This window comes from Semicossyphus pulcher, unplaced genomic scaffold (genome assembly GCF_022749685.1).
Source record: "Semicossyphus pulcher isolate SPU_LCO1_2020_fin unplaced genomic scaffold, fSemPul1.0.p SCAF_22, whole genome shotgun sequence".
Taxonomy (NCBI): Eukaryota; Metazoa; Chordata; class Actinopteri; order Labriformes; family Labridae; genus Semicossyphus; species Semicossyphus pulcher.
The window spans coordinates 7,314,176-7,340,686 of NW_027211696.1; the positions used below are offsets into that span (position 1 = coordinate 7,314,176).

Here is a 26,511-nt window from a genome sequence, read left to right on the forward strand (position 1 = left end):
GTATTGATGATTGGAGAGTCGGGCCACTGTGTTAAGTCTTCTCCAGCACATCCCACAGATGCTCATTGGGGTTAAGGTCTGAATTCTGTGGTCCAATCCATGTGTGGAAATGATGCCTCATGCTCCCTGAACCATTCTTTCACAATCTGAGCCCGATGAATCGTGGCATTGTCACCGTGGAAAATGCATGGCCAAATCCATTGATGGAAAAACCTGTTCATTCAGGTAGTCAGCCGAGCTCATTTTTTGGGGCACATAACGTTGCTGAACCTCGACCTGACCAACTGAAGCAACCCCAGATCATGACACTGCCCCACAGGCTTGTACGGTAGGCACCAGGCATGATGGGTGCGTCACTTCATCCGCCTCTCTTCTTACCCTGATGCGCCCATCACTCTGGAACAGGGTAAATCTGGACTCATCAGACCACATGACCTTTTTCAATTGCTCCAGAGTCCAATCTTTATGCTCCCAGGCAAATTGAAGCCCTTTCTTCCGATGAGCCTCACTGATGAGTGGTTTTCTTAAGGCTACAGCTGTTCAGTCCCAATCCCTTGAGTTCTCTCTGCATTGTGCGTGTGGGAATGCTCTTACTTTCACTCTTAAACACAGCCGTGAGTTCTACTGTTGTTTACCATTTGAGTTCACCAAACATTTAAGTGATTGATGATCATTCAAGATTTTAATCCGACCACATTCCTCGAGAACGACGGTTCACCACTATCCTTCCAGGTTTTAATAATGCGTTGGACTGTTCTTAACCCAGTTTTAGTAGTTTCAGCATCTCCTTAGTTGTTTACTTTGCCTGATGCAGGCCAACAATTTCACCCTTCAGAAACAGAGTCACATCTTTTCCACGACCACGGGATAAGTCTTCCGACATGGTTGTTTAAGAAATGAGAAGCTAACTTGTTGCCAGCTGAAACATATTTATCACTGCAGTCCTTTTCCAATGGAAGGCTCTTACCTATGTGCTTAGTTAAATCCAGGTGGTAACTTCTTTTTTCAGGCAGTGTATAATTAATATACCGAAGTACTCTATAATGTACTCTGTAATGTCTGCCATAGTAACTGCCATGGTACCTAAACAACCTTAGCTGGTCTAACCTTTGTTTCCTCTTTTCTGGGGACAGATTGATGCATTGTAAGACATCACCTACTCCTAATTATGTTATGTCTAATATTTTCTTACTACAGTATAATTAATGCTGACCTCTGGTTTACAATAAACACCCATTATAAATACATAGCATGTTTTTTTTTTAAAATATAAACATGTTGTTATAATCCTTCATATAGTAAAAGTTGTAAGTAAACTATATGACCACATTCAGGGGCCCCAGCTGTAAAGCCTGACCCCCCCCCCCCCCCCCAGTTATCCTGCTCTCTTGGGGATCTCTATGCACCCTGTCACCATCAAGTATCCATCAGTGAAAACAGCTGACTTTACATGACAGTTTAATTATAATTTTTCTACGTACCAAGAATCCAATCAGTTTCTCCGATCAGTACTTCTGCCTGACCCCACATTTTGCCATGTTCCAATTAGTGAGTGACAATTTGATTAAAAACTAAATAATTTAGGAACATGCAGCACGTTCGCACAAAATTATAAGAACTAAAATAATATGAGGAGGAGCCATTTTTAGGCAACTAAAGGAACTGATTGGCTGCAGGAGCCGAATTTGTCAACAGAGCTGTCAATCATCATTTTGACAGCGTCAAATAACTAATTAAAAATAAACTTGTCAGAAAAATGAACACTTGGACGTAAATCAGCATGATAATAACTAACTATAATGACAGAAACCATGTTTGAAAAAAATTTATTTGGCTTGTATTTTGATTTTATAGTTTGACTCATGTCCCATCTGTTAACATGGAGGAGGCGGGCTTTATGACCTATACTGCAGCCAGTCAACAGGGGGCGCTCGAGATGTTTTGGCTTCACTTTTAGGGAGCTGTCATGTCGTCCATCTTTTTATACAGTCTATGATTGGGTCAGTTGCGGATAGGAGTTTGGATAATTTAATTAATCTTGCTAAAATTGCAGAATTTGGAGGTCAAAGGTCCTTAAAGGTAGCAATTGTTGGACCACAAAATGGAAATAGAGAAGTAAGGTACCTCTAAAATAATATTGGGTAACAATCCCCTTTGGCTGCAAGCTAACATTAAAAGACTGAAACTATGAATGTTTGATTATTTCCAAGTCTCTGCGTCTGCTGCTTTGAGCGTGTGAAGCTCAACAGAAACAAGTTGTGAATTATTTAAAGATGCAGAGAAGCGGCTGCTCCGAGGCTCAGGTAGGGTCTTTAAAGATGAGTAATGTGGCCAAAATATATTCTACTTAACTCTTTTTAGATCTTATACCACAACTTGATTGATACTTGGTTTGATCAGTATATTAACAATAAGTATAGCAACAGGTTTGATCTGTGTAACAAAATGTCAAAGGTTTTTGGGCGAACTTAAATGGCATCACTGTTTTTAGATAGAAAGATATATCTGAAAAAGCAGGCTTTTTAAGCACTGCCAAATACTCCTGTGAATATGTCAAAAGCAGAAACAAATGGGTGGGATGCAACAAGAACAGAAAGTTTATGGTGTTTTGAGTGGGAGTCTGTAATAAATGCAGTTGTTATTATTATTAGAAGAGGATAAATCAAGGCTAAAATGGGAAAAAGGGTTAGTTTAGATCAAGCATTAGAGGCATTTTTAGACTGGGGGGTAATGAAGTATGGCAGGAGGGCAGATTGCCCAGAATTTGAAGCCAGTAAGCCTATTAATTAAAGGTGGATTGCTTCCCTGAAATCGTATCTTTGTGATCTCTGTGAAGTAATGGAACATATGACAACAAAAGGACTCACGGAGGCTGAAAATGAATAATGTCTTTAAGTGGGGCCCTGAAATGGAGGGTCACCATGGAAATGGAGAGAAATAGAAAATAGATTGGGAAATCGTTGCAGCTGTGGCCTTGATGTGGATGAAAATTAGGATTTGACATATAAAGGTGAGTTATTTATCAGAACAGAAATTATTTACAAGCGTAGGTTTTGTATGGGGAAAAAAGCAGTATTTAATCTGGTCACCATGTACAGGAGAAAGTATTAACCCTACTCTTCACAAATTGCTGCCATTACTACTAGTTTACTTTTCCAATCTGAAACTAGTCGGTGAAATTTTGGAGATGCTGCCTTAGAGAAACAACTTCACACACTTCCTCCTCTGTCTTTAAAAATAAGTCTGCTGATTTTCTATATTTGTCTCATTGTCAGCAAATCCCAACAGTGAAGCGCTGAAGTGATCCTTTTCACAAGTACTGTCCCTGTATTCAAGTCTGGTATAGCTTATACCTCAATTGCTGCATATGAAACAAACATATATTAATCCGCTTCTGAAAATAGTCCCAATTAAAGGAGCAATTGGCTTCTGGAAAAAGCCACTGTCAGTCAAAGCTGGTGTTCTCTGTAATCGATAGAAACAATAATATTTGAAATTGGCGCCATAGCTGTGGAAAAAGTTGTACAAATCGCCCTTCTACATTACTACAACACCCAGCATGCATTGCACCCCTCCCTCTGAAAGGAACGGCCCAGCGAGAGCTGGTGTGAAATACTACCGTTTTCGCTGCAGGCAATTGGTCAGAGCGGTACAGAATCCAAAAGACGTCGAGAATATACCGGTGGATCATCTAAAAAATCTTCTGTCTGCAGTCTACATTTCAAACCTGACGGTTTTGAACGAGACATGACATCAGAGGCGGGCGTCCTAGATTGAGGAAGTGTAGTTTAGCAAGCTCCCTGGCGACCGCCAAATGACGCATTTTACTTAGTCTGGTGGAGGTTTTCAAGGGCCCATTGGAGAAGCGGATAGCGTCCTCCAAAGGCACAGAGCCAAATTGCTTTTTTTTAATACCATAATGGCATTAGCTCCCCATAATAGCATGATAGGACTGAGGTTGAAAATTGGCAAACTGGCCCTTTAATGCACTAATTTCTCCTGTGTAATTAATATTTAATAAGTATAGTACTTGGCTGTTTTAGTAAATCATTATAGGCTCTTTTTTGAGCCTTTATAATAATTGAAACTGTATATTTGTAAACTGTTTTTTAATATTGCCCTGTGGATTAAGGGCTGAATACCAGTTGAGTTTTTGTTGGATTTGTAAAAACAGACATGCCACTCGCCTAATGATGAAAATAAAATGGCAGCAATAAAAATGATGCTCTGATTCAGTTTGCTAGTTCTCCTTCTTTGCCACAAAATGAACCACATGAACCAAAAAATAGTAGTAGAGTTTGAATAAGAAAAAGGAGGATGTGTGGTGAAATGAGTCAGAAGTCCCTCGGCCAGGTCAGTTGTTCATCTGGACCGCCTACACAGTCCTTAGCAAGGTAACAACTAAAAGAGAGAGTCATCATTCTTCATTCCAGGAAACTGATGAAGATCAACTTTTGCTGCGTGGCCTTAACCCCTCCCTGAGCCGCAGTCATTTTACAAGGGAAGGGCAGTGATTTGATTTTGTGCACATCAGTTGTGAATGTGATTTGCTCGAGGACTAACTCAGGGAGGTGTTCATGGAAAAGTCAAACACTAGTTAACTCACAGCAGCAGATGCACAGAACCTCACAGTCTGGTTAATAAGGGAAATACAGAGTGTGTTTGTGCAGTACAGAAAATGACAGGTGGAGTTACTAAAGTCTGTTTATTTTTACTCGCCCTGATAATGCCGATAACCATCGCGCCAACATTCTAACACCTTAAAAATGTGATTTTCCTTCAGATCAGGCACAAATTATGGCAATTTAGGGAATGTGAACAGACAACATGGTTCTTAGAGCTGAATACGTATTTCAGTTCAATAAATAGCAAGCTGTTCATAAAATTACTGAGCCAAAATGTGGCTTTTTACAAAGTTTGCTTAAGAGAAAAAATAGGCCAAACTAAAAGCGAAAGTGTAGTGAAGCTGAGGAGGCACAGTTTCCCCTGTGGAGCTGCTGTGCTGTTTTTTTTTTGCACCGCCACCAAACAGAAAGTTTCACAACCTGAATTAGCTGCCAAAAACAAGGCAAGCTGTCCTGGAACCATGATTGGCAGGCCACTTAATCAAAGCTAAACACAGAAGCTATGAGATATGATTACTCAGTACATATGATGTGATATAAATCAGAGAACAAGGAGCAACAATCTGTAAATATGGAGTATTTCAGTACAGAGTAGGAAGACTAGCAATGCTGTTTAAGGGCTGTACCATTCACCTGTTCACGTCCTATTAACCATATTCACACAGCGGCCATCTTTCTTCGACATCGCGGGCAGGGTGGAAAGTCCAAACGCCGTAATAATGTCCTATTGCTGTGTTAGAGGTTACTAAAAAGCTTTAAGGATAGCTAATACAGCAGCTAACATTAGCATTCACCTACTTCCTTGCTAACATTACAGTTTGATAGCGTTACACGATCAATAAGGAAGCTTTACATTTCTAGTTAATGTTAGCTAGGAAGTGGTTAAATGCTAATGTTTCTCTCTAGCATTTGAGCCACCCACCCTGAACTTGACGACAGAGGCAAATGGCCGTTGTGTAAGGATGTTGAATTGCCCATATTAGATCGGTGGTGGCGTCTCTTTTTCTGTCTCTGTACATTCCTCTTTATGTTCCAGTCCAGTCTGCAGATGCCACTTAGTTTGGACATTTGTTGCACGCTAGCAGGCTAACGTGCATGTGTTGTATTTGTCGGTCTCTTTGTGGCGACTGTACTTTAAATTGTTGTATCTGTTTCTCAGGTTGTTTTCTTCCTATTCATCAGCAGTTTTATGTGTTTTCTTAAGTTAGACTCCATTGAGCTCGGTTAGCTTCTTAAATGGCAGGTAAAATAAGACGGTACACGTTTGTTTTCAAAATAAAAGGAAGATGATCCCTGGTTATAGATATTCCCTTGTAATGAATGGCTTTTGTTCTGAAAGTTACAAACTAGTGTGACCCAGCCCTAACCTACTGCCTTAGTTTTATGAGTCAGTCTAGTAACAATGCATGTGCTCTCACACCCAACCTCTGCTGTTTAGATAATATCGGTCACATGTATACTCTTTGGTGCAGCAGAGGAATGTCAGCTTGCATCTGCCCCAAAGCACTGCGATATTAACTTGATCAAGACTTTATGCACCTCCAAAGGTTTTGTAAGGATACAGCAGAGAGGGCTGGCTCTGCTCATCATAGCAGCAAAACAAATACCTTGTTGGGCCAGACGTTCTGCCGGTTATGATATCAAAGGAGAGGCTCAGTCCTGAGCTGATTCGACCATGGGATCATTGTATGGAGGCCTGTAAGAGAACGAGAGCTGCTGTGTGTGTTACAGAGGTTATTTTCACTTTATATCTCTCCATAAGTTTGCAGAAGGTTCACTCGCCGGTGTGTCTGCAGGGCAGCAGTCTCCTGGCATATCCGTCTGGCACAAGAGGAGGGTTTACGAAAGGACAACAAAGCCTGCAGAGAGGGCCTCACGTTGGCTGTGGATAAAACGAACGGATCTCAGCACATCACATATTTTAGAGATACACATATTTCTGCTATTGTAACCGTCATGGATGTACAAATCGATTGATATTAAATCCATGTGGCCGTTCAGTGGCCATTCAATTTAGCTGTTTATCCTCAACAGATAAAGACGCTTGTCTGTGGATTGCTGGATGTATTTTATAGCTGCTTGCGGCGCCGTGGCTTTAGGAATGGCAGTGTTGGTCAGTCAGTTGGTCTTTGTGCGAGTCCAGAACAAAATATCTCAACTGCTTTCACTGGATTGGCATACATTTCCCAGATTTCCCCACTTGGGATCAATAAAGGATTATCTTAAAATGTAGTTTTGACATCCATACCGAATGTAGAATTGCGATGACTCTAAGTTATTGATGGATTTCCTCACACTTGAGTAAAATGTCTGAACAACTGTTACGTGGAGCAGCATGAATGTGCTGCAGTTATTTAATTTGTCACGCAGCTGTGTTGAATACTCAATTCTGATTGGTCAGTATCAGCATTCTAAGGTCTGAACCAGACTGTTGTTGGGGACGCAGCTCTGATCCAGCCCGATCCCATGATCATATCCCTTCATATCTATATGTGGAAAGAAGTCTGGTCCATTTAATGTCAGAACGTTCAAAATAATATTTTTATAGGCCCGTTGACACTGTTGCCAGATGTTGACGATTTACAAATCAACAAATTAAAAGAAGACATTAAGTAAACACTACGGAGCACGATATAGAGTATGGCAGTTTTTAAGCATGTCTTACATCACCTATTCAAGGTCCCATTCCGCTGTTGCAACCCGCTCACTGTACCATATCCTTTTAAGACATACTTTTTATATTTTTTTCATCTACAAAGTGGGCAACCAGTGCAACTAGTATACCAGTATAAAATGGACAGAGAGGTAATTTATTGTGTTAAGGTATTTTACTGAGACGATGGCACCATAACGTAGCTAAAGCTTCGTCATGGACATGCGCCTTCATGATCGCCAGTGGAGCCACCACCCTCCCAACAATCAAGGCTGAGCTCAACTACAGCACCGCAAGCTAGCAGGACTGCAAACTCGACATGGTGAAAACAGATGGTGGGCTGTAACTTCTGTGTTTTGAATGTGTTTAAAATCAGAATAAATTGAAATAGTGTTGAAATAATGTGGATACATGTTTTAATTAATAATTAGCTATAGAAAACGTTTTCCCTCTGGGATACCCCCAAAACAGACTGCGACTTATACCCTGGTGCAACTTAAGTTCCAGATTTTACGGTAGTCCAATGCAATGGCTGTTTATAAAGATGGACAATGCATCTCCGCCTCCTCTCGTGCAAAAAAGACCCCAAAAAAAACTTTGGAGCGGGCGCTTCCATCTTGCCAATTTGGAGTCTGCGCAGTAGAGATCGGCCGGTGGAGCCATGTATTGTAAAACTAACTATAATGACAGAAACCATGTTTGAAAAAAATTGATTTGACTTGTATTTTAATTTCATAGTTTAACTCCTGTCCCATCTGTTAACATGGAGGAGGCGGGCTTTAATATCTATACTGCAGCCAGTCAGCAGGAGGCGTTCATGCTAATACCTTCAAAGCATTAGCATGGGCGCTAGCTTTACATTTTGTTTTAGTACTTAGAAGCTAATGTTAATATTGTAACATGCTAAGTCTGTAAACCTAGATGATATACATGGTTAATATTGCACTTCTTAGCGTTAGCATGTTAGCATTGTCATTGTGACCATGTGAGCATGCTAATATTGGCCTTAAGCTCAAATCAGCACTGTTATATAGCCTTACAGAGCCTGTAAAATGTTAGCAGTTTACTGTTGTAATTTTGTATTGCTCTTATTGCTATTGAAGGCATGCAAAGATAATTCTGTTTTGATCAACTCACTGGACACTGGTGGCATTTCATTTTAAAAGGCAACTAATCTAGACTCTCATGTTGAGGAATAAACATTATTCTACTAAATACTTTACGTTTGGCAATATTTTATATTTAAGTATTTTATTAGATTAATGATGTCTGCTTTAGATAGTCCAGTCTGGATCATAAGCCTACACGCAGCCATTACCAAGGAGTGCCAAAGAAAGGCCTGACAGCAGTCTCTAATGGATGTCAGATGGGTCAAGAGGAGGTTTTTGTGAGGAGGGCAGCGGCTCGAACTGACTCAAAGACAGATGGTTTGCTGCCAGATGTCAGGGAGGGGTTGATAATATCATTCAGGAAGTGGAGCAGATCAGGAGCGACGGTACGGGAGGGGGGGGGGGAGAAGGGAGTGTTTCCAAAAGGGCAGGAGTTAAATCTGCTCATGGGAATTTTTTTTTAGGACTTTATTTAGTATGGGTTAAGAGAGACATTAAGCTCATATTAGAGGGGTCAGAGAAGGAGACGGTCACCAGAGGGTTAGCCGGGAAGATGAGCCTCGGCTGTCATCGCTCTTTGTGTGGAGTGAAAACAGGAGGGAGGAGTGGCGCTGAAACGGGAGGAGAGGATATAGATGAGCTTCTGCGGAGAGTAGAAGTGGTAAAATTTGCCAGCAGATAGAGCGGAGATGATATTCTGAAATTCTTCCAAGAAAGCACGAATCATGGAGTTTTAACCAAGCTGCCCGAAGGCTTGTCCATTTGATTCGCCAGGTGGTTTACAGCCAAGGAGCAGGTGGGAGCAGATAGACAAGCTTAGAGGAAAGGGGAGAAGGTCCAAAGGGGATAAGAGGGCAGGTTTAAATGTTGGGGTCACTGAGGAGAGACAGAAGGGAGTCACCTGAGGGGGTCAAGAGGGGGGAGCTGAGGATAGGAGGAAGCAGAGGAATCACACGATACGCCGAGCGGTGGTGGTGTGAGGAAAACCAGTTTAAAAGAGATGTAGTGGAGGGGAGCAGAGAGGGAATTAAGTGCCGGTCAACAACATGAAAAGGGTCAAGAGAGGCTCGTGGCAAGGGCCTTCCTCTTTTCTTTTTTTCAGTGAAAATATGTCTGAATGATTCAGGAGGCCGAAAATAGGCAGAGCTGCAGAACATGCCAGGGATTATGGATATTTATGATTTCAGATCTGTCATCAGAAGGCCAAAAATTTATATTTGGTTGTTTGTGAAATGTCCTCAGTGCTTTTTCCTTATTAGATATTGGACGTTTCAGTGCTGGAGACAAATCTGAGTTTGGCTCGGGCCCAGCGTAAATCTTACATCTCGGGACAAAGCTCTTTTGACGTTTCCAAAACCTAAAAAGGAGGACAGAGGAATTTCTGCATTTTGAATGTGGATAAAGATGGAATAATTAATATGACAAATCTGCTCTTGATTTATACTTAACACTAAAACGAACGTGGCACAATCCTGGCTTCTGGATTATTATTAGGACACATTGTAGCACGCAAGAAAGGAACACAACATCTTTAGCTTGTTTCCATTTTACCATTTTACCCAAATCCTCCGTACTATATTTCACCACATCGAGTTTCATGGCTGTCTGTGTCATCTATTTTAACAGATAATTGGTGGATTTCCTGACTGTCTCAGGTAGCATGTAGCATGTACATTTTGTTTCTCATTGTCATTTTTCATCAACTTCCTTTTACTGTATCTGTGTCAAGGTTATATGTCTCTTTTTTAGAAAGATTAGCAGCAAGAATACAAAGGTCTTTGCATTTGTACTTGGCCATGTATGCTGCAGCTTAATGACCTTACAGATACACATTTAAAACCATGTGTTTAGCATCTGTTCTGGAGGATGCTCTCACTAATACTCTCTAGCTGTGTCTCAATCTAGAGGCTGCTGTCCTAGAAGGATGCGGTCCACAGAGGATGCGTCATTCGTAGCCTGTGTAGACCGTTAAAGCTGAAGTGAAATGAGACGGTCTGGTCTACGGAGGATTTTCTGTTTGAGTCACCAACTGTTCCCACCAACAGGTAGCTAGCTAGCATAACTCACGTCGAGTAAGTTAACCTATTGCTTTAAAGATGATTTGTTGCAAGGGCCCTTTTCGTTGATTTAAAGATGTGTACCGCTAGCTATTAGTAGTGTAGTGTAGTTAGTGTAAGTGTGTTCCTCGGCCGTGTAAAAGTCCACCATCTTGTTTGAACTGGCGCGCAATGCATCTCGGGATACGTTGGTTGCGAAGGATACACCAGATGGATCCTTGGTGGTCCGGGAAACGGAGGACACATTTGTCGGTCGCATCTGAAGGAGCCTTTGAAATGGGACAGCCTTCGACATGCAGCTGAGATGCAATCAGCCTTCAGATTTCGAAGGCTGCAGACCCTGGATTGGGGCACGGCTTCTGTTAGGGCTGTCATGGTAACTGCGGTGAAACACTAACGCCCCCTTACAGTTCGGTGGTTAACCACTGCCCCAGCCCGTTGCCAGAGAATGTTCTGTTTGTTTCACTACAGCGTGTCCCCCAGAACATCATCGACATAAGTGAACACAGCATGAGCGAGTTTATTAACCACTACTAAGTTCGTATCACATGTCATACGTTTTGTCCATACATTAATACAGCTCCAAAAATATTCAGAGAAGGTATTTGACTTTAAAAATAGTATTGTTTTTTTTATGTTTGACAAATGATTTTTAAATTGTATTTGGTCCTACTTTTAATCATGCATGCGAGGAATGTAATCCCTCCAATGGGAGAGGCAGTATCAGCCAAGTAATCAAATGTTTCTTACTGTTGCCAATTTTCTTCTTTCTTTGCAATGTCTCTCGGAGTAATTAGACCCCTATGTTAAGTTTTACTTCTAAATCCCCCAGTCTCTTAATTCAGCATGGGCTGCTTAGCTCCACCTTGTAACAGCGCCCAGGCTGCTCCAGGTCAACGTTCCCACTGAAAATGACGCTGCAAGTTCCCTCCAGTTTCAGCTGAATGAAAAGGCAGAGAACATCTCGATACCGCAGCTGTTATTCTCCCTCATTTTTATAGATGGCACCAACTCCTACCACATGACAGTCACAAGGCCTGGTTTCAACAAATTCCCCCAGGGGCTTAAGTCAATCCACAAAAGAATACCTCCCATATGACCTGAGGGCATTTTTTCACGCAGTGATATCACTTCAACTAAATACGAAAAAAGAAGATAATAAAAATATCACTTTAAAAACCACCAGCCACTCGGTACTGTTAAGTGCATGGCCCCTGGTCTAACTTGCCTTGTCGACATGAGAAAACATTCATACCACATGAGCGTAACAGACAGGGGACAGCATGGCCTGCTGTAGGAACTACTTCCTGTTTCAGATACCATGACAACAATCATGTTTTGTGGCTAATTGTTAAGTACCCTACAAAACAATTTCTCCTTTTTTATGCAGCGGTTGAAGATAAATAAAGCATTGAATAAAACCTTGTTAGTTAATCTTATCTATAGTTTTCAATAAAACTTGTATTTTTCAGGACAGTTTGTCTCCATGTTGGGCCGACTGGTGTGTAGTGAGGTGGAATCTGTACGTCACACAGGCCAAGTTCATCCATTCAATTGCATACTTTATGCCTGAATTATTACCGCCCCAGTGGCTACATTGTATGACGAGGACAAACACTTTCTATGTCATGATTTTGGGCACCGAGGACGGAAGCAGAGATTTCAGACGGTGTGTTCTAACCCCATATTGATGCAGCATAAAAAACACATTTAAAGCACCACGCAAAAACACATTTACTACACCATGAAAATTTGCATAAGTTGTTTTATTCATAGTTATTGTCCTTTTTATATTTCTTATTTTTAAATTGTTTTGTCTTTTGTTGAGGTGGACATCCCGTAATGTAAGCCTGAAGCCCTTAGCTGAGTTGTTTGCACATCACCCTCTGAACTGAAAAGAAAGGGTAAGAGGAGGAGCGGAGAGGGTTGTTTTTTTTTCTTCCTCCTTCTCTTTCTCTCGCTCTCTCCTTATCTCACTTACAGCATCCCAACTCAACCTTTATTTTCATTTGTTTGAACAAAGAGTGTACCTTACAGTATATTTACACATCATACTGACTGGCTGTTTGACAATTTCCACGTAGATAATGCAAGGAAGATTGAACTTTCATGGTTTGCTTCTTCGTTTTTTTCTACAGTCTTGTTCTCCTTTCATCCACTTTCTCCTCTCATGCTAACTTTGTCGTGAGATTTTTCCTCGTCGTCATGGTAATCATCATCACCTTTTCATCATCATCATAACATCATAATCATCATTATTATATTCATATAACTCTTTTCAATAGATTCCTCTCTGACAACTGTACAATCGTACACAGTGTTTGACTTTTATATATATTTTTGGGAATATATTATTTAAACCTAAGAAAAAGAGGAACATAATCCCAAAGAAAATATATTAGTATCCCAAAGTAACAAAATCATGCATGTTTTAATGTATTTGTCCATAAAAACAAAACAAAAAGTTAACGTAACGGATGGGATCTGGTTTTATTTACAAATTGATCTTGGCACTGTTTTTGTCGTCTCTTGCTGGAAACTGGAATGATCATAAAGAATACTTTTTTTAACTTTCCGGAGCACAACACTCTCCTGGTTTTATAAGTCAGCCACCTGCTATAAAAGGCAGGTTCGAGAGACATATTCTTTTTTTTTTTTAAAGCACAAAAAGATAAAAAGAAAGAGGGGGAAAGAACAACGTTATAGTCGACCGGGGGGCAAAACAGAAACAGTGTGTAGAAAACATATTTCACTTCAGCTTTACACTGTGGCAGTTTCCTCTTTTTAGGCAGAAACCCTGTGACATCATGTCTACTGACTTTTTTTTTTTTTTTCTCAGAAATACAGGCTCTCTTCACGTTTCAACAGGTGCACTCACTTGGTTACCATTGTTAGGGTGAAAATCCAAAAAGAGAACATTGATTCTGTCAAAAATGTGTCTCGTTAAGCAGCATTAATTGACTCTGGCAAATAAAATGAAGTAGACAAACGTAATCGAAAAAGCCACCGGTACAGACCTACGCCCTCAGGTGTGGCAGGCAGGTAGGGGTAGCTGTCTACTATTCCAGTGTTGCCTCGTCAAACAAGTGCTTGACTGTTGATCCAAAGATCTAGTATGTGAGCAAACATAAGGATGTGTGTGTGTGTCTGTGTGTGTGTGTGTGTTTGGGTGTCTCTGCATACTCATATTCAGTGCAAACACATTGGGTAAAAATCCCATGTTGACCACAGCCCATCATCTCTGTTGTTTCGATTGAAACACTTGAATCTACAGAATCCTCCATCCCCGGCCTTCTCACTTCCTCACTTCCTTTGCAGTTCTCTGTTGCACCTCTTCAAAGGGATAAACCACCAGGCAGGCTGACGTGCCTTTCTGTTTATCCAGCCTGATGGCGGGCCGACTGCCGCCTCACCCACCCTCCCCCACCCACCCCACCCAGCCTCAGGTCCTAGCACAGCCCAATGTACTTGAGATTGTTCTGGATGATCACGTCCGTGACGGCGTCGAACACAAACTGGATGTTGCTGGTGTCGGTGGCACAGGTGAAGTGCGAATAGATCTCCTTGGTCTCCTTGTTGCGGTTGAGGTCCTCGAACTGCCGCTGCACGTAGACGGCCGCCTCCTCGTAGGTGTTCTGACCTTTGTAGTCGGGAAAGCACACCGTCAGAGGAATGCGCTTGATCTTCTCCGCCAACAGGTCCTTCTTGTTGAGGAAGAGGATGAGCGACGTGTTGGTGAACCAGTTGTTGTTGCAGATGGAGTCGAACAGGCGCAAGCTCTCGGCCATACGGCTCTGTGAGGATATGGAGAGAGAAAGAAAATAAAAAGAAGGGTCAGACCTTGATGAAAAATGTGGAGCTTACTTGAAGCAACGACCCAATTTTGGACCTCATTCACAGAAGAAGGACCGTGTCAATTGGCAAAAGCAAAAATGAAAACATGTAAGGTAGGACATATAAAAGGAGATCCAAAGTCATCCAGCACAAGTCACAGATATTCCCTTGACTAGCCAAAGGTGCTCCTTCTCTGTTATGGCAACAGAGACTTGAGCCTCGGACAGATGACGACCCGAGTTTGAACTTTCACATTCTCCTCTGAAACAGCTGCTTACTTGTTTTACCACCAGTCTCTTGATAAAAGCCCACAACTGTAAAATGTCACAAACAATGTGTAAGTCTTAATTTTACTCAGTAGACTCTTGTTAGAGTGTGTTTATGAGGGTTTGAATGGATGACGTGGAGGAGGGGGTAAAAACTGTGGACAGAAAGGCTGTTTACACTTAAGACAGGCGCTAACCTTCTCATCTTATTCTCAACTACTGTATGAGTTTCTTCAGTCTTCAGCTTCATGAAGAAATCTTGAAAAGCGTCATCCAAACGATGCATTATCATTCACAGCCATCATTTTTTTCCTAAAGTTCAAACTAGAAGTGCACTCGGAAAGTTTAGACCTTCGCCAAGGCCAAAAGTCCAAAGTCAAAGTGCAACCACTAATTATGTATGTCTGGTTTTAGGATTATCTCAAAGACTGGTGTGCCAAGCTGAATATATATCATCTTTAAATTGGAAATATTTCACCTGGTTACCCAAATTTGTGAAAAGCATAAGGACTTAATATGCACATACAGTACATGTGTACAAATATTTAATGCAAGGACTGAACTAACATCTGTCATCATAAACAGTTGCCTTCACAGAAAAGCTTTGACAGTCCGATCCCCAATTTCAACACCCGTGTTACAATGTGGTCAATAAATGTCTTAATCCTGAGTCGTTCCGGATTCAGTAGAAACATTTGATTGGTTCCTCCTTCCTTCTTTCCCCCACGCTGCAGTCTTTCATCAAGTTTCATAAAAACAGTAACAACCCTGACAAACGGATCAAGAGCCCAACACCACCAGAAACATAACCTCCTCTGCGGAACCAAACGAAGATTTTTCTTCTTCTTTCTTTTTAATGGAAATCATTAATGGCTAACCTGTCCTGCAGATAAATTAGGCAAGGTAGGGTACATTTATTTGTCTTTCTTAGTACAAATCTTTTTTTTTAAAGTGCTAAAAAAGCAGCAATTTATGACTAAATGGTGCAAATAAATGGCTTCCACATTTAATTTGCAGAATGTTGAAATATGCTGCTCTGGGTACGGAAGAAACTCAAAGCGCATCTGTGAGTGTGTTTGTGTGCTCAGACATGCCGTACAGTTTGTGCCCATGTGACGGATGTATAAGAGAAAAGACAGAAAAATAGAGTCGAGCTGTTCATGTCAGCTGCTGGCATGTGGCCACTGGCCAGCAGCTTGTGACTGGGAGGCTGTCAGAAGGAAGGCTGCTGTTTAAAAGGTTATAGAAACAACACGCTCTAAGCAAATCACAAGATCTGCACAGCATGAAGCAAGATATTGAGGGGAATAGCAAAAGCATTCGACAATTGTAGTGCAACTTCAAAGTAAACCGTGGATATTCAGTGGTGTAAGGGCACTATTTTTAGATAATGATGAAAGATTTATAGTTAGCAGGAACTAGCATGTTAGCCTTCGGCAGCACCAAAGTTTTTTTGTACAGCCGCTATTTTGCAGTTGGTAAAAAGGATTAAATTACAATGTGTGATGATAAAGTCATGCCTTTATACATCCATCCATTATCTATACCGCTTTTCCTGTTCAGGGTCGCGGTGGGACTGGTGTCTATCCCAGCTGTCATTGGGCGAGAGGCACATAGAGACAGACAACCATTCATGCCTTTCCAACTAGGAACCTTTTAGCTGTGAGGCAACAGAGCTAACCACTGAACCAAAGGGCCGCGAGTTTGATTCCAAACCCGTGGTCTATTCCTCGAGAACTTAGCCTCTGTATGTGGGGCTGAGCTAAACCGGCACTCCAAATTTAAAAGTTTCACTTGTAGTCGTCTCTTAAAGGGCCAGTTCGGCCATTTTCAACCTCAGTCCTATCATGCTATTATGGGGAGCTAATGCCATTATGGTAGGAAAAGAAATGGAATTTGGCTCTGTGCCTTTGGAGGACGCTATCCGCTTCTCTAATGGACCCTGGAAATCTCTGTCAGGCTATGTAAAACACGTCATATGGCGGAGGCCAGGGAGCTCGCTAAACTACACTTCCTCAATCTAGGACGCCCGCCTCTGATGTCATGTCTCGTTCAAAACCGTCAGGTTTGAAATGTAGACTGCAGACCTGAAGATTTTTTAGGCGACCCCCCGGGATATTCTTGTTACATTTTGGATTCTGTTCCGCTCTGAGCCATTTCCTGCAGCAATCAATGTCCTTGACTGGAAAACGGTTTTATTTCACTCCAGCGTCTCTCGCTGGGCCGTTCCTTTCAGAGGGAGGGGTGCAATGCACGCTGGGTGTTGAAGTAATGTAGAATGGGCGAAACCACAAGCTGTTTATACAACTTTCTCCACAGCTATGGCGCCAATTTCAAATATTATTGCTTCCATTGATTACAGAGAACACCAGACTGGCAGCGGCTTTTTCCAGGGGAGAATTGCTCCTTCAAATATCACACTACAGGAATACAGCTATAAAACAGAACATTTGCTCAGTACAAACTGCGTAAGAGTGTGTCTGGGTTAAAGCTGCTCCTTCTTCATCCAAGAGTCTCCCTCTCTGCTCACATGTTGTAGCCGCCCTTTAGACTGAAACATAAGCCCTCCCCTCTGTATAAGTATGTGTCCTCGGGGGCTAAGACTGGCCCCTAAACATTGCACGCTAAACAAAGTCATGTCATGCTGTTTGACCCCCATCCTCCTCTTTCCAGGGTGTCAAAATAAGCTGCTGAGAGAGGATGGCAGGAGACAGCCGGCTGAGCCCAGGGAGTCTTCACCTGGCCACTACAGCGAGAGTTTCTTAATGGGGAGCGGGAGGCGGTGGAGGGCAGCAGTAAACACCTACTGATTTACAGGTACACACACACACATGCACCTACTCCCACACACTGCTTTACCCCTTACCGTCTCCCGTAAGAGTCGCCCAGACGCAAGACCGGTTATTAAGCTTAAGTATTAATGAGGAAGTTCAACCCTCTGCCATTGCTTTGTTTTCCCATAAAAACAAATGGCTTAAATGTGCAGCCACCTCTTTGTGATTCATTAAGGTTCCTTTTAAATGTCAGCGCCTGACAAGAAAGGAGGCTTTGCACTTATCTACCCCGGATGATTTCCTCTGTCATCATGTTTTGTCTGCTGTACCTGAACGTGGCATTTTTCAGCCGGCTCGCTTTCTGTTTTCTCTCCCGCTTTAATTACCTGCGTCTCTGTTTCACTGCCTGGGTGTTACATTTAAAAACAAACACATTACAATCGTGCATAATTTTATTCTTCCAACCAGCCAACCACATTTAAATATCAACATGTGTTTGTGTTGATATTGTCGATAATAAAACAGCTTAATTTTCTATATTCTGTAGCCATGTGGTTGAGTATGATGCGGGTAATACATTATCTGTATAAACCTGAAATGATGATGTAACATGGAAAGCCGTGTGTAGCAGTAAACCGTCACACTGGAGGTCACCGTGGATCATTTTAATAACATTTAAGATAAAGTCAATCTGGAAAGCGTACATTAAATACGCTTTGTAGTACAGTTGAGTAATAGCTAGTGCATACACTGAAACCTATACAGCAGCCTGGTAAACACTGTCAAAAAAGACCGATGATTTTTTCACTACACTGTGTCCTTGAACAATCTCACTCCATTTCCTGGAAAGCTTTTTTGTCCAAACACTTTTATGTCATATGAAGCAATTCAATTACATGATAGTAATGTCTTTGATAACCCATTAGGCGGTGAGGACGCTGCAGCTGAGTGAGGGAGAATATTCCTGAATACATTTGAGGCACGGCTCCGACACCTGCCGATGTGTTTCTGAACCAACGCGCTCGTTTTACAGTCGGATCAGCCTGCGCGTCGTCTTTGCTGCGACTTGAAGGGAAAAGTGCGCGTGAAAAACTTCAGCATGGAAACAGGTAACGCCACTAATTAATTTCCAGTCTTCTTTCATGTGACAGATAATAACAATAAAAATAGAGCTGATACAGCAGTCTTAAATGAGCGCTAACCTCACACCTCGCCTTTTCATTTTCACCTCGCACACTCGCTGAATTCACTGCAGTTGCTCAACCTCAGCCGTTGCATTTAAACCTGCACGGGTGCACATTCATAAAGACACGCAGGCACACAATACATGCATGCATGTATACACCTCATCTATTCTCTCCTGCGCTGCTGTTTGTTGTACAACCCCCCTCCCTCCCCTCCCCTCCTCTTCCTCTCCCCTTCTCATCCTCTCCTCCCTAGTCACAGCTCACTGTCAACAGCGCAGGATTAGGAGCATTTGACTGGCCTGTTGCTAAGCAACAGTAACCAAGGCTACGGATTCATTATGAAGACAGGGATGGGACAGGGAAAATGCATCAGGGAATGGGTTGATGGGTAAGTGTTGTACTGTAATTATTCTGGTGTATTTTCTGTCTTGAGCGAGCTGCAGCTCTGAAACTGAACTGTGCTGATCGGCGCTGATAAAGTTTTCTTTTGTCGGAGGGTTAAGATCGCTGAGTTGATCCCTGTCATTATAAAAGCAACACATTTTTCTCTAATGAGGATCTGCAAAGCAACAGAAACGGGTTTGTAAACACACATGCTCACAATAACCTCAGAATTTGTCGACTGACTGAAACACACACCTTTGGCTTGTACAGCACTCCCACAGAAAGTCCTGTTGTGTTGTTTTTTATTACATATAGCAAAGTTCATGGCGCGCCTATTTAACATGCTCAGCAACAAAGCATTTTGCTACTGTTGTTCACAGATTTGAAGTGTTCGCAACTTAAACTATAAAATAGCAGAGTCATAGTTGCACTTGACCTAAAATTGATGAGTCATGTCTGGTACATGAAGGTGAATCAGTGAACTTGTTGATACAGATTGTGTGTCATCACTCAAAGTTCTTTTTTACATCAGTTCGGTTTTCCGTGCTTACTTTATCCATATAAAAAGAATACATCTTGCTGAGGTAAAGAACGCCATAGATACATTTTCTGGAGTGTTTATGTCACGCTGCCATGGTGATCAGATTAATCAGATGATAAATCAATGCTAAGGCGGTTACAAACAACTAGAATTACACCTCTTCTCAAAGGAGCAGTTCTCCCCTGGAAAAAGCCTCTGTCAGTTAAAGCTGGTGTTCTCTGTCATCGATAGAAGCAATAATATTTGAAATTGGCGCCATAGCTGTGGAGAAAGTCGTACAAACAGCTTTTGGTTTCACCCATTCTACATTCCTACAACACCCAGCATGCATTGCACCCCTCCCTCTGAAAGGAAAGGCCCAGCGAGAGACGCTAGAGTGAAATTCTACCGTTTTCGCTGCAGGCAACGGCTCAGAGTGGTACAGAATCCGAAATACGACGAGAATATACCGATGGAACGTCCTAAAAATTTTTTCCTACCATAATGGCATTAGCTCCCCGTAATAGCATGATAGGACTGAGGCTGAAAATCTGCGAACTGGCCCTTTAACAATACATGAATTCTGATAACATTATGTTTAATTTATTAGCATCAATTCTGCAGCTAACTAGAGCTGTATGTTAAACAGATCATACCTTCGTCGTGCCTTCTAATGATGTTACACGTAGTTTATATATTCTACAACAAAACAATAATTTATGCCAGAATTGTTTTCCCTTTAAACTCATGTTTAAAGAGTCAGGTTCAGGTCAGGTTATGACTTTTGAAGATGAGCCTAATTCACAGTGCAAAGGATGTGGTCAGGTTTTTGGTCTGTATCTTAACATCTGTCGAGTCTGCAAAGTCATCTCCGTTTTGTCAAAGCCGAACAAACAGATCCGAAGCATTCTTAGAGATTATCTGGCTGTCTGGTTTTGTTTCTTTGTATGATGATAATGTGTGCTGTATCAGTGGTTAGATTATTTGTTTTCTATAGCAGCTTGTCACTAATGTTTTTTCTCTTCACCTCAGTCAGGGTCAAGTTAATGCCACAATCCATCACACTCACATTGTACTATGGTGTACCTAACCTTAATCATAACTGGTGCTTGAAGCAATTTAACACAAACCAAATAGGATTTCACTGCTGTCATATTCCTCATTAGCTGGTATATAATGTAAAATATATAACAGAGCACAGATGTGTCTCTGGTTACACATGTCTTCTTCTCATATTGCAGATGTATTGAACATAAAGAGGCCAGACTTTGGGTTAGGTAACAGCTGTTCAGCAGCATTGTGTCAGCTGACAGTGGTTATGAAAACAGGCGGCTCCAAGATGCAGGAGTCACTGTGCTAGAAAAGTACAGCTTTTCTTCTGTAGATGTCAGAGAGGCCACAGCGACATACCTGAACTCAATCCACTTACATTTAGATTACATGCACAGGGAATGTTATATTTAGAATTGCTGCCCTACAATCGTGTAGATTCATGCGGGTGTGGTTTGTACTGTGCGGCCACCACCAGTATGTGCTGCGTATGCTAGTACAGCTTCTCTTTCACACGACTGCATCGGGCTTTTAAATATGCTTATCACGCATTATACCACAAATCAATGCCTGCTATTATTTCAGCTCATTGCTAATAATATGATTAAGAATATTATCTTCAACTTTTGTGACTACTGTTAACCTCTTCCAGCAGTGTGCAGTAGAGTAACATGGGTAGCTGAACATGCTGAAGGACATTTACGCACCTCTGGCAAATTAGCCACAACTTTGCCAGTGGCTGTCCGAAAGCACACACAAGTCCAAGAATCACACGCACAAGAATCACATGAGCCATGTTTGCTACACTGAATGTGGCTAACAAGTTAGCCCTCCACAGTAGCCAAGCAAGAAAAGCCATTTTGAAATTGCTCGACCATCATCGGATCCTTTCATTTGAATGCTAGGTGGGTGTTCCCAATCAGTCAGCTAGTGCATGCTGGGAAAAGGCTCTTTTATCTCATACTGAATGAAATAAGTGGTTTAGAAAAAACAGGATGTGTTATCAACCCTCACACTTGTGATATTACACTAGTATTCTGCTTTTTTTTGTTACTATAAGGAAACCAAGCTTAAAGATAGAATCTCGAAGATGTCAGTTTGGTTCTCTTCGGTGGCACCTTCTGGCGATTAACTGTAATTGCGGGAGTACACTTCCTACATATCCAGGCGTCCACAGTTGGCTCCGGTTGTAACTCTTGAATTTCCTCGCTGACGGTCGCTTTCCTTTTCAGACTGTTGGCCTTCATCTGAGTGTCGAATTTGTTTCTTTTTCTTTGGATTTTCACTTGTTTTTGAAGCTGTATCTGTAGTCATCGATCTTTTCTTTGTTTGTTCAGCCATAATAGATTACTGTTTACTCGCAACACTTGCAGAGACCGGAAAAGCAGCCGCTAAGCTCTGCCTACCCTCTCTGGCAGACCAATCACTGCTGGGTGATGGAAAACGCGTCACTAACTGGGCGCCTCTTGCTATTTTTTTCTGTGCCATAGGTTCAGTCACCATTGTGTTACCTCATTCAGCGATAGTGACTTAACAGCAATTTATTTAAATTAAAAAATTTGAGATGATATCTTCTTTTCATTGTTAGTGCCCTAAATTCACTGCCTCCCAAACGCCACTTCCTTTGTTGCACTTCAGTCCAACTTTTGTTGTGGTTGTACCTCTAAGCAGAGTTGCCAACTGCTAATTAACAATGGGAAAGAGAAAAGAAGAAATCCATTCTCCTTTCATTAACATTTACAGTGAGGCCCAGCTACAGGGAAAAAAAGACATTGACTTGTTTTGGGGGGGAAAAAGCTGAACTCTAAAACCCAGCAAAAAGCAATTACAGAGCCATAAGATAAAGATACCTTCAAGAACCTTAATACGACGTATCTAAAATACTTCAAAACATATCTAAATCTAAAATGTACAAGAAGTTCTCCACTAGAGTTGATGTAAGGTTGATGTGCAAATGCAGTGAATGGGAACACTGGCAGGCTGTTTGTGACAAAGTTTCACTTCAATGAGATGAGATAGCATGTCACAGTCTGGTTAGGGAAAATCTTAGCCTGACGTGTTTAAACTCATAAAAAAGATGGTTGATTATTTCCCCACAAACCAGCCTTGTAAATGTCAGAATTTTCAGAGCTCTCATTCATCACAGTCGTCTCTGCATCAGGACTGCTGCTCGTACTTTCAGGGTGTCTTTTCTTTGTGAGCTACTTTTGAGCCATTGCTTCGTCTTCCTCTTCTATCTTAGAATAAAAAAAAGTTTTTTTTCCTAACACCTGTGAACTCCCTTTGCTACACGGCGCCTTCACAATCTGGTAATTCTCACAGGTACAGCCCCACACTTCAATCTGTGAACTCAATTAACACCACATTGTATTCTTCTCCTTCTGCTTTATTTTTAACCTATAGAACTAATTGATTTCATGTTCCAACCTGGCACAGTGTACGCCCTGTTTTATCCGGGAAACCCATGAATTATTAGGCCAGTTCGGTTTCAGGACTGACAAAGGGTCCTCTGTGCTCGAGTTGTTTCTTGTAAAAACTATATAAAGATGTGGAGGCAAACATAGATACTGTAACCCCTCTAGGAAAAAATGTGATCATGCCTGTTCAGAAATAGAAAAATAACTGACCCCTCATTGTTGGTCTAGACTAAAAAAGTAGAATCCTATCATCTGTTGACCTTCCATTATCAAAACAGTTGGTTAAACAAGCAATAACTACTCAACCATTCCAAAACACTCAGATAACAAGATGGTTATGCTATTGAGAGCAAATCGTTGAAATTCCACAACCATGAAGAGGATATTACAAACGCTGGCCGCTCTCTCCATTCAGGCAGATTTGAAATAGCTTCGCTATCAGGCAGAGTGAAAGCATTTCATGCCATTTCTCCAAAATCACTTCACTCCTGCCTCCAGCCAAAAAGCCTGGGATAAGGGTCATAAAAATGTGGATATGGATTTCAAAACGGTTTAAAACATGTGTGAAGTAATATTATTTATGAGTAGGGAAAAAGGATGAACAAGGTGCTTAGAGTGGTCCTACCTGGTGGAGATATTACAGAAACAAACCTCTGCAATTGTGTCTTAAAACACCTGGCATCAACAACTTGTTCAATTCGAACGTTTGAGGAAATAAAGATTTATTCATGCAACCTCAGACCTCTTAAACATTCTATTTTCACGAAGCACTTTGTTCTGTATAGTTGCATCCTATGCCTGTAGTCCTGTGCAACTCAAGGTCCATTCAACAGTCCACTTGTTTCCTGTAATGTAAGCGTACGTAAACTAAAATGGAAGAAGGCAGGCACTGTGTACTGAATCTACTGAAATGAAACGCTGGGAAGAAAATTATATTTTTTCCTTTAACTTGTCCCTGAACTGAATTCAATGATCAGAATTTCGACTTTGTTAGAAATACTATCATGTGCTTGTGTTTCTGTGTAACCAGGTCACAGTTTTTGTATTGACGACGGGGATGTACAGAGAGGAAATGACACAGCAGAACAGGAAACCTTTCACTCTGCCTCACTCAACTGTTAAACCATTTTATACAAATATTACTTGCTTGATACTATTGAGACTCAACAGCAGACTTTAGGAAAAATAAATTATTTGTTTAATACATATGTGAATTTAATATGTCTTAATTTGATTGAGCACCAATTAGTAAATAATTAAAAGTTATTGTGAGGATAAGAATCTAGACACTAAGATTGTTGGTATCGAGAACCATTGCACTAAATCCGATTATCAGTCGAGTATTATCTGTCTCACATATGAGAGATATTCTCGCTACTTAAATGATCTAATCCTATGGTGAGAAATAAAGGTTGCATTACATCTTATGAATGATGTGTAAATTCAGTTAGGAATAATATTTGAATAATGTGTGATCTGATAGCTACCGCTTCCCTCTTCAGACGACTGTGTTAGGATGAATGGGCTGCTGTGTGCAAGCAGTGAATCTGTGTAAATGCTTCCAACTTTGAGTGAAAACGTGCACCGTGAACAACAGATTTTTCTTACCGTCTGGTTGTCCTCGTAGAGTTTGAGGTCATAGCCACTTAGCTCGACACAGAAAATGATTGCAGTCACGCCCTCGAAGCAGTGGATCCACTTCTTTCTCTCTGAGCGCTGTCCACCCACATCCACCATCTTGAAGGTGAGCTCCTTGAAGGTGAACTTGTTCTCCACAATGCCGGTGGTCATGTCGCGGGATCTTAGGATGTCCTCCACGGTAGGGATGTACTCTACTGCAGAGATGCGATCCAGGTCATTCAAATAGTAGGCAGTGTTGTCCTCTAAGTGGTACTCATTGGATCGTTGAAAGCATTCCTGGACCCCTGAGTCGGCCCACAGGCGTTTCATGACCCCCTGCAGCTCTGGAGTGATCTCCCCCTTGCTCTCCGCCGGACCTGTGAGGGCAAAGAGCTGCACAGCATCGTAGGCGCGGTCAGGATTGTGAAAGTCGATCTTGAGGGTGGTAAGGGCACGGATGATGCGGGTAAGTGAGTCGATGGCATTGTACAGGATGAGGGGCTTGTACTCCTTGCACGCCTCAAGGTTGAATCCTCCGCTGTGGATGATCTTCATCTGCTTGACTATGGTGCTCTTGCCAGAGTTACTGGTGCCCAGCAACAGGAGCTTGATCTCACGCCGCTGCCGCTGACTCTCTGAGCGCAAGTGGCGATCGATTCGCCGCGAGCGCCGAGCCGCTTCCTTCTCCTCCGAGCTCTGACGGCATCCCATGGTCCTCCACCACGTGGTAAGCACAAAGGAACTCGTGCTGCTGCTTGATGGGAAAGCAAACTAAGATGAAGTGGTGTCGGAAAAGGAGCTGGTTGAGGAGTTGGAAAGGGTTTTCACTAAAGGTAGGAACTTGCTGGGGAAGATGCAGTAAAAACCCCACAAAAGAAGAATGTAATGCTAGATTCAAAAGCCACCAAACAGGAGTGACTCAGGAGGATTTCATTCCTCTTGTTAAAAAGCAGTCTGTAAGTCCTGTGTGGGCAGAACCCAGACTTGTGGGACGCCCACACAGCGCCTGGCACTGAGGTTGGACTGCCTGCTAAAGCCAAGGGAGCTGGGGTTCATAGCAGGGGCTCCCCCTGAGGAAAAGCTCTAGAGTACTGCTGGGAATCGTCAGTGTTTGTCAGTAGAGAAAGCGTTTGGGCTTGATGCGTACAAATAGCAAATCCCCCTCACTCTCCTCCCACATGGCTCTTGTGGTGCGTTGCCCTTTTTTGGCTTCTGCAACTCTTCCACCTCAGTTCGATATTTGGAGTGTTTTGTTTGATCTTCTTGGTAAAATCTTTTCTGCTTCTTCTGCGCTGTGATCTCCTCAACAACTGAAGGTCTCCGAATCTGCCAACAAATAAGAGAAGAGACATGAATAACACGTTAAAGACCAGCAAGAGCAGTACCATCACTTCTATCCCATCATTAATACATATATATATGGTTCCACCACTGGCTGTGTTGTTGGGTATGGAGCCACAACCAGGGGGTAATTAGCATAGCTCATCATGAAAGCAGGGGTAAACAGCTAGCCTGGCTTGCTGTGAAGTGTGAAAATATGTTGCTCATCGGCTCTTCAGCTCTCTTAATTCACATGTACCATGTTTGCATGGCATGTAAAAGGGACTATGTGTAGCTGAAGAGATTTTAGATGGCTTAGTTTGATGCCATTCTGCCTCTTTGGAGCTCTACACTGAAGCCTGTGTTCACTGACTGAATTTATTTTAATTTAGGTGGAAAGATAAAGCAGAAATTTCAGTTTACGCGCTTGTACAGATTAAACAAACAAGATACGATATGTCAATAATTGATGTTTAGGGCTGCTGGTTAGTGTATTTGTGTACTTTGGAGAGGGCCTGGCTTGCTGTATGCATCACCTCCAGTCATTATGCCATACAAGGCTAAGTATCATGTAGCTATGGCTGCACACTAAACACAATGACATGTCACACACTGACAGTTTTCTTATTTAAACCTTATAAAGAGACCTGCTGAAATGTCCCTAAAAGGACATAAAATACATTTTTAAATAAAAC

At 41.9% G+C, this 26,511-nt stretch overlaps 1 protein-coding gene across 1 annotated transcript in view; it reads right to left on the bottom strand.

The window, feature by feature from the left end:
- Positions 1–13,857: 13,857 nt before the first annotated feature.
- The window catches only part of gnaz (guanine nucleotide binding protein (G protein), alpha z polypeptide), a 29,558-nt gene continuing 16,904 nt past the window's right edge, over positions 13,858–26,511 (bottom strand). The window contains exons 2-3 of the mRNA XM_069673054.1: positions 24,485–25,822; positions 13,858–14,238 (exon numbers count right to left, since the gene is read on the bottom strand). Of these exons, the coding sequence (XP_069529155.1) occupies positions 13,894–14,238; positions 24,485–25,207 (1,068 nt within the window). The 5' untranslated portion in view covers positions 25,208–25,822 and the 3' untranslated portion in view covers positions 13,858–13,893. The remainder of the gene's footprint in view (positions 14,239–24,484; positions 25,823–26,511) is intronic.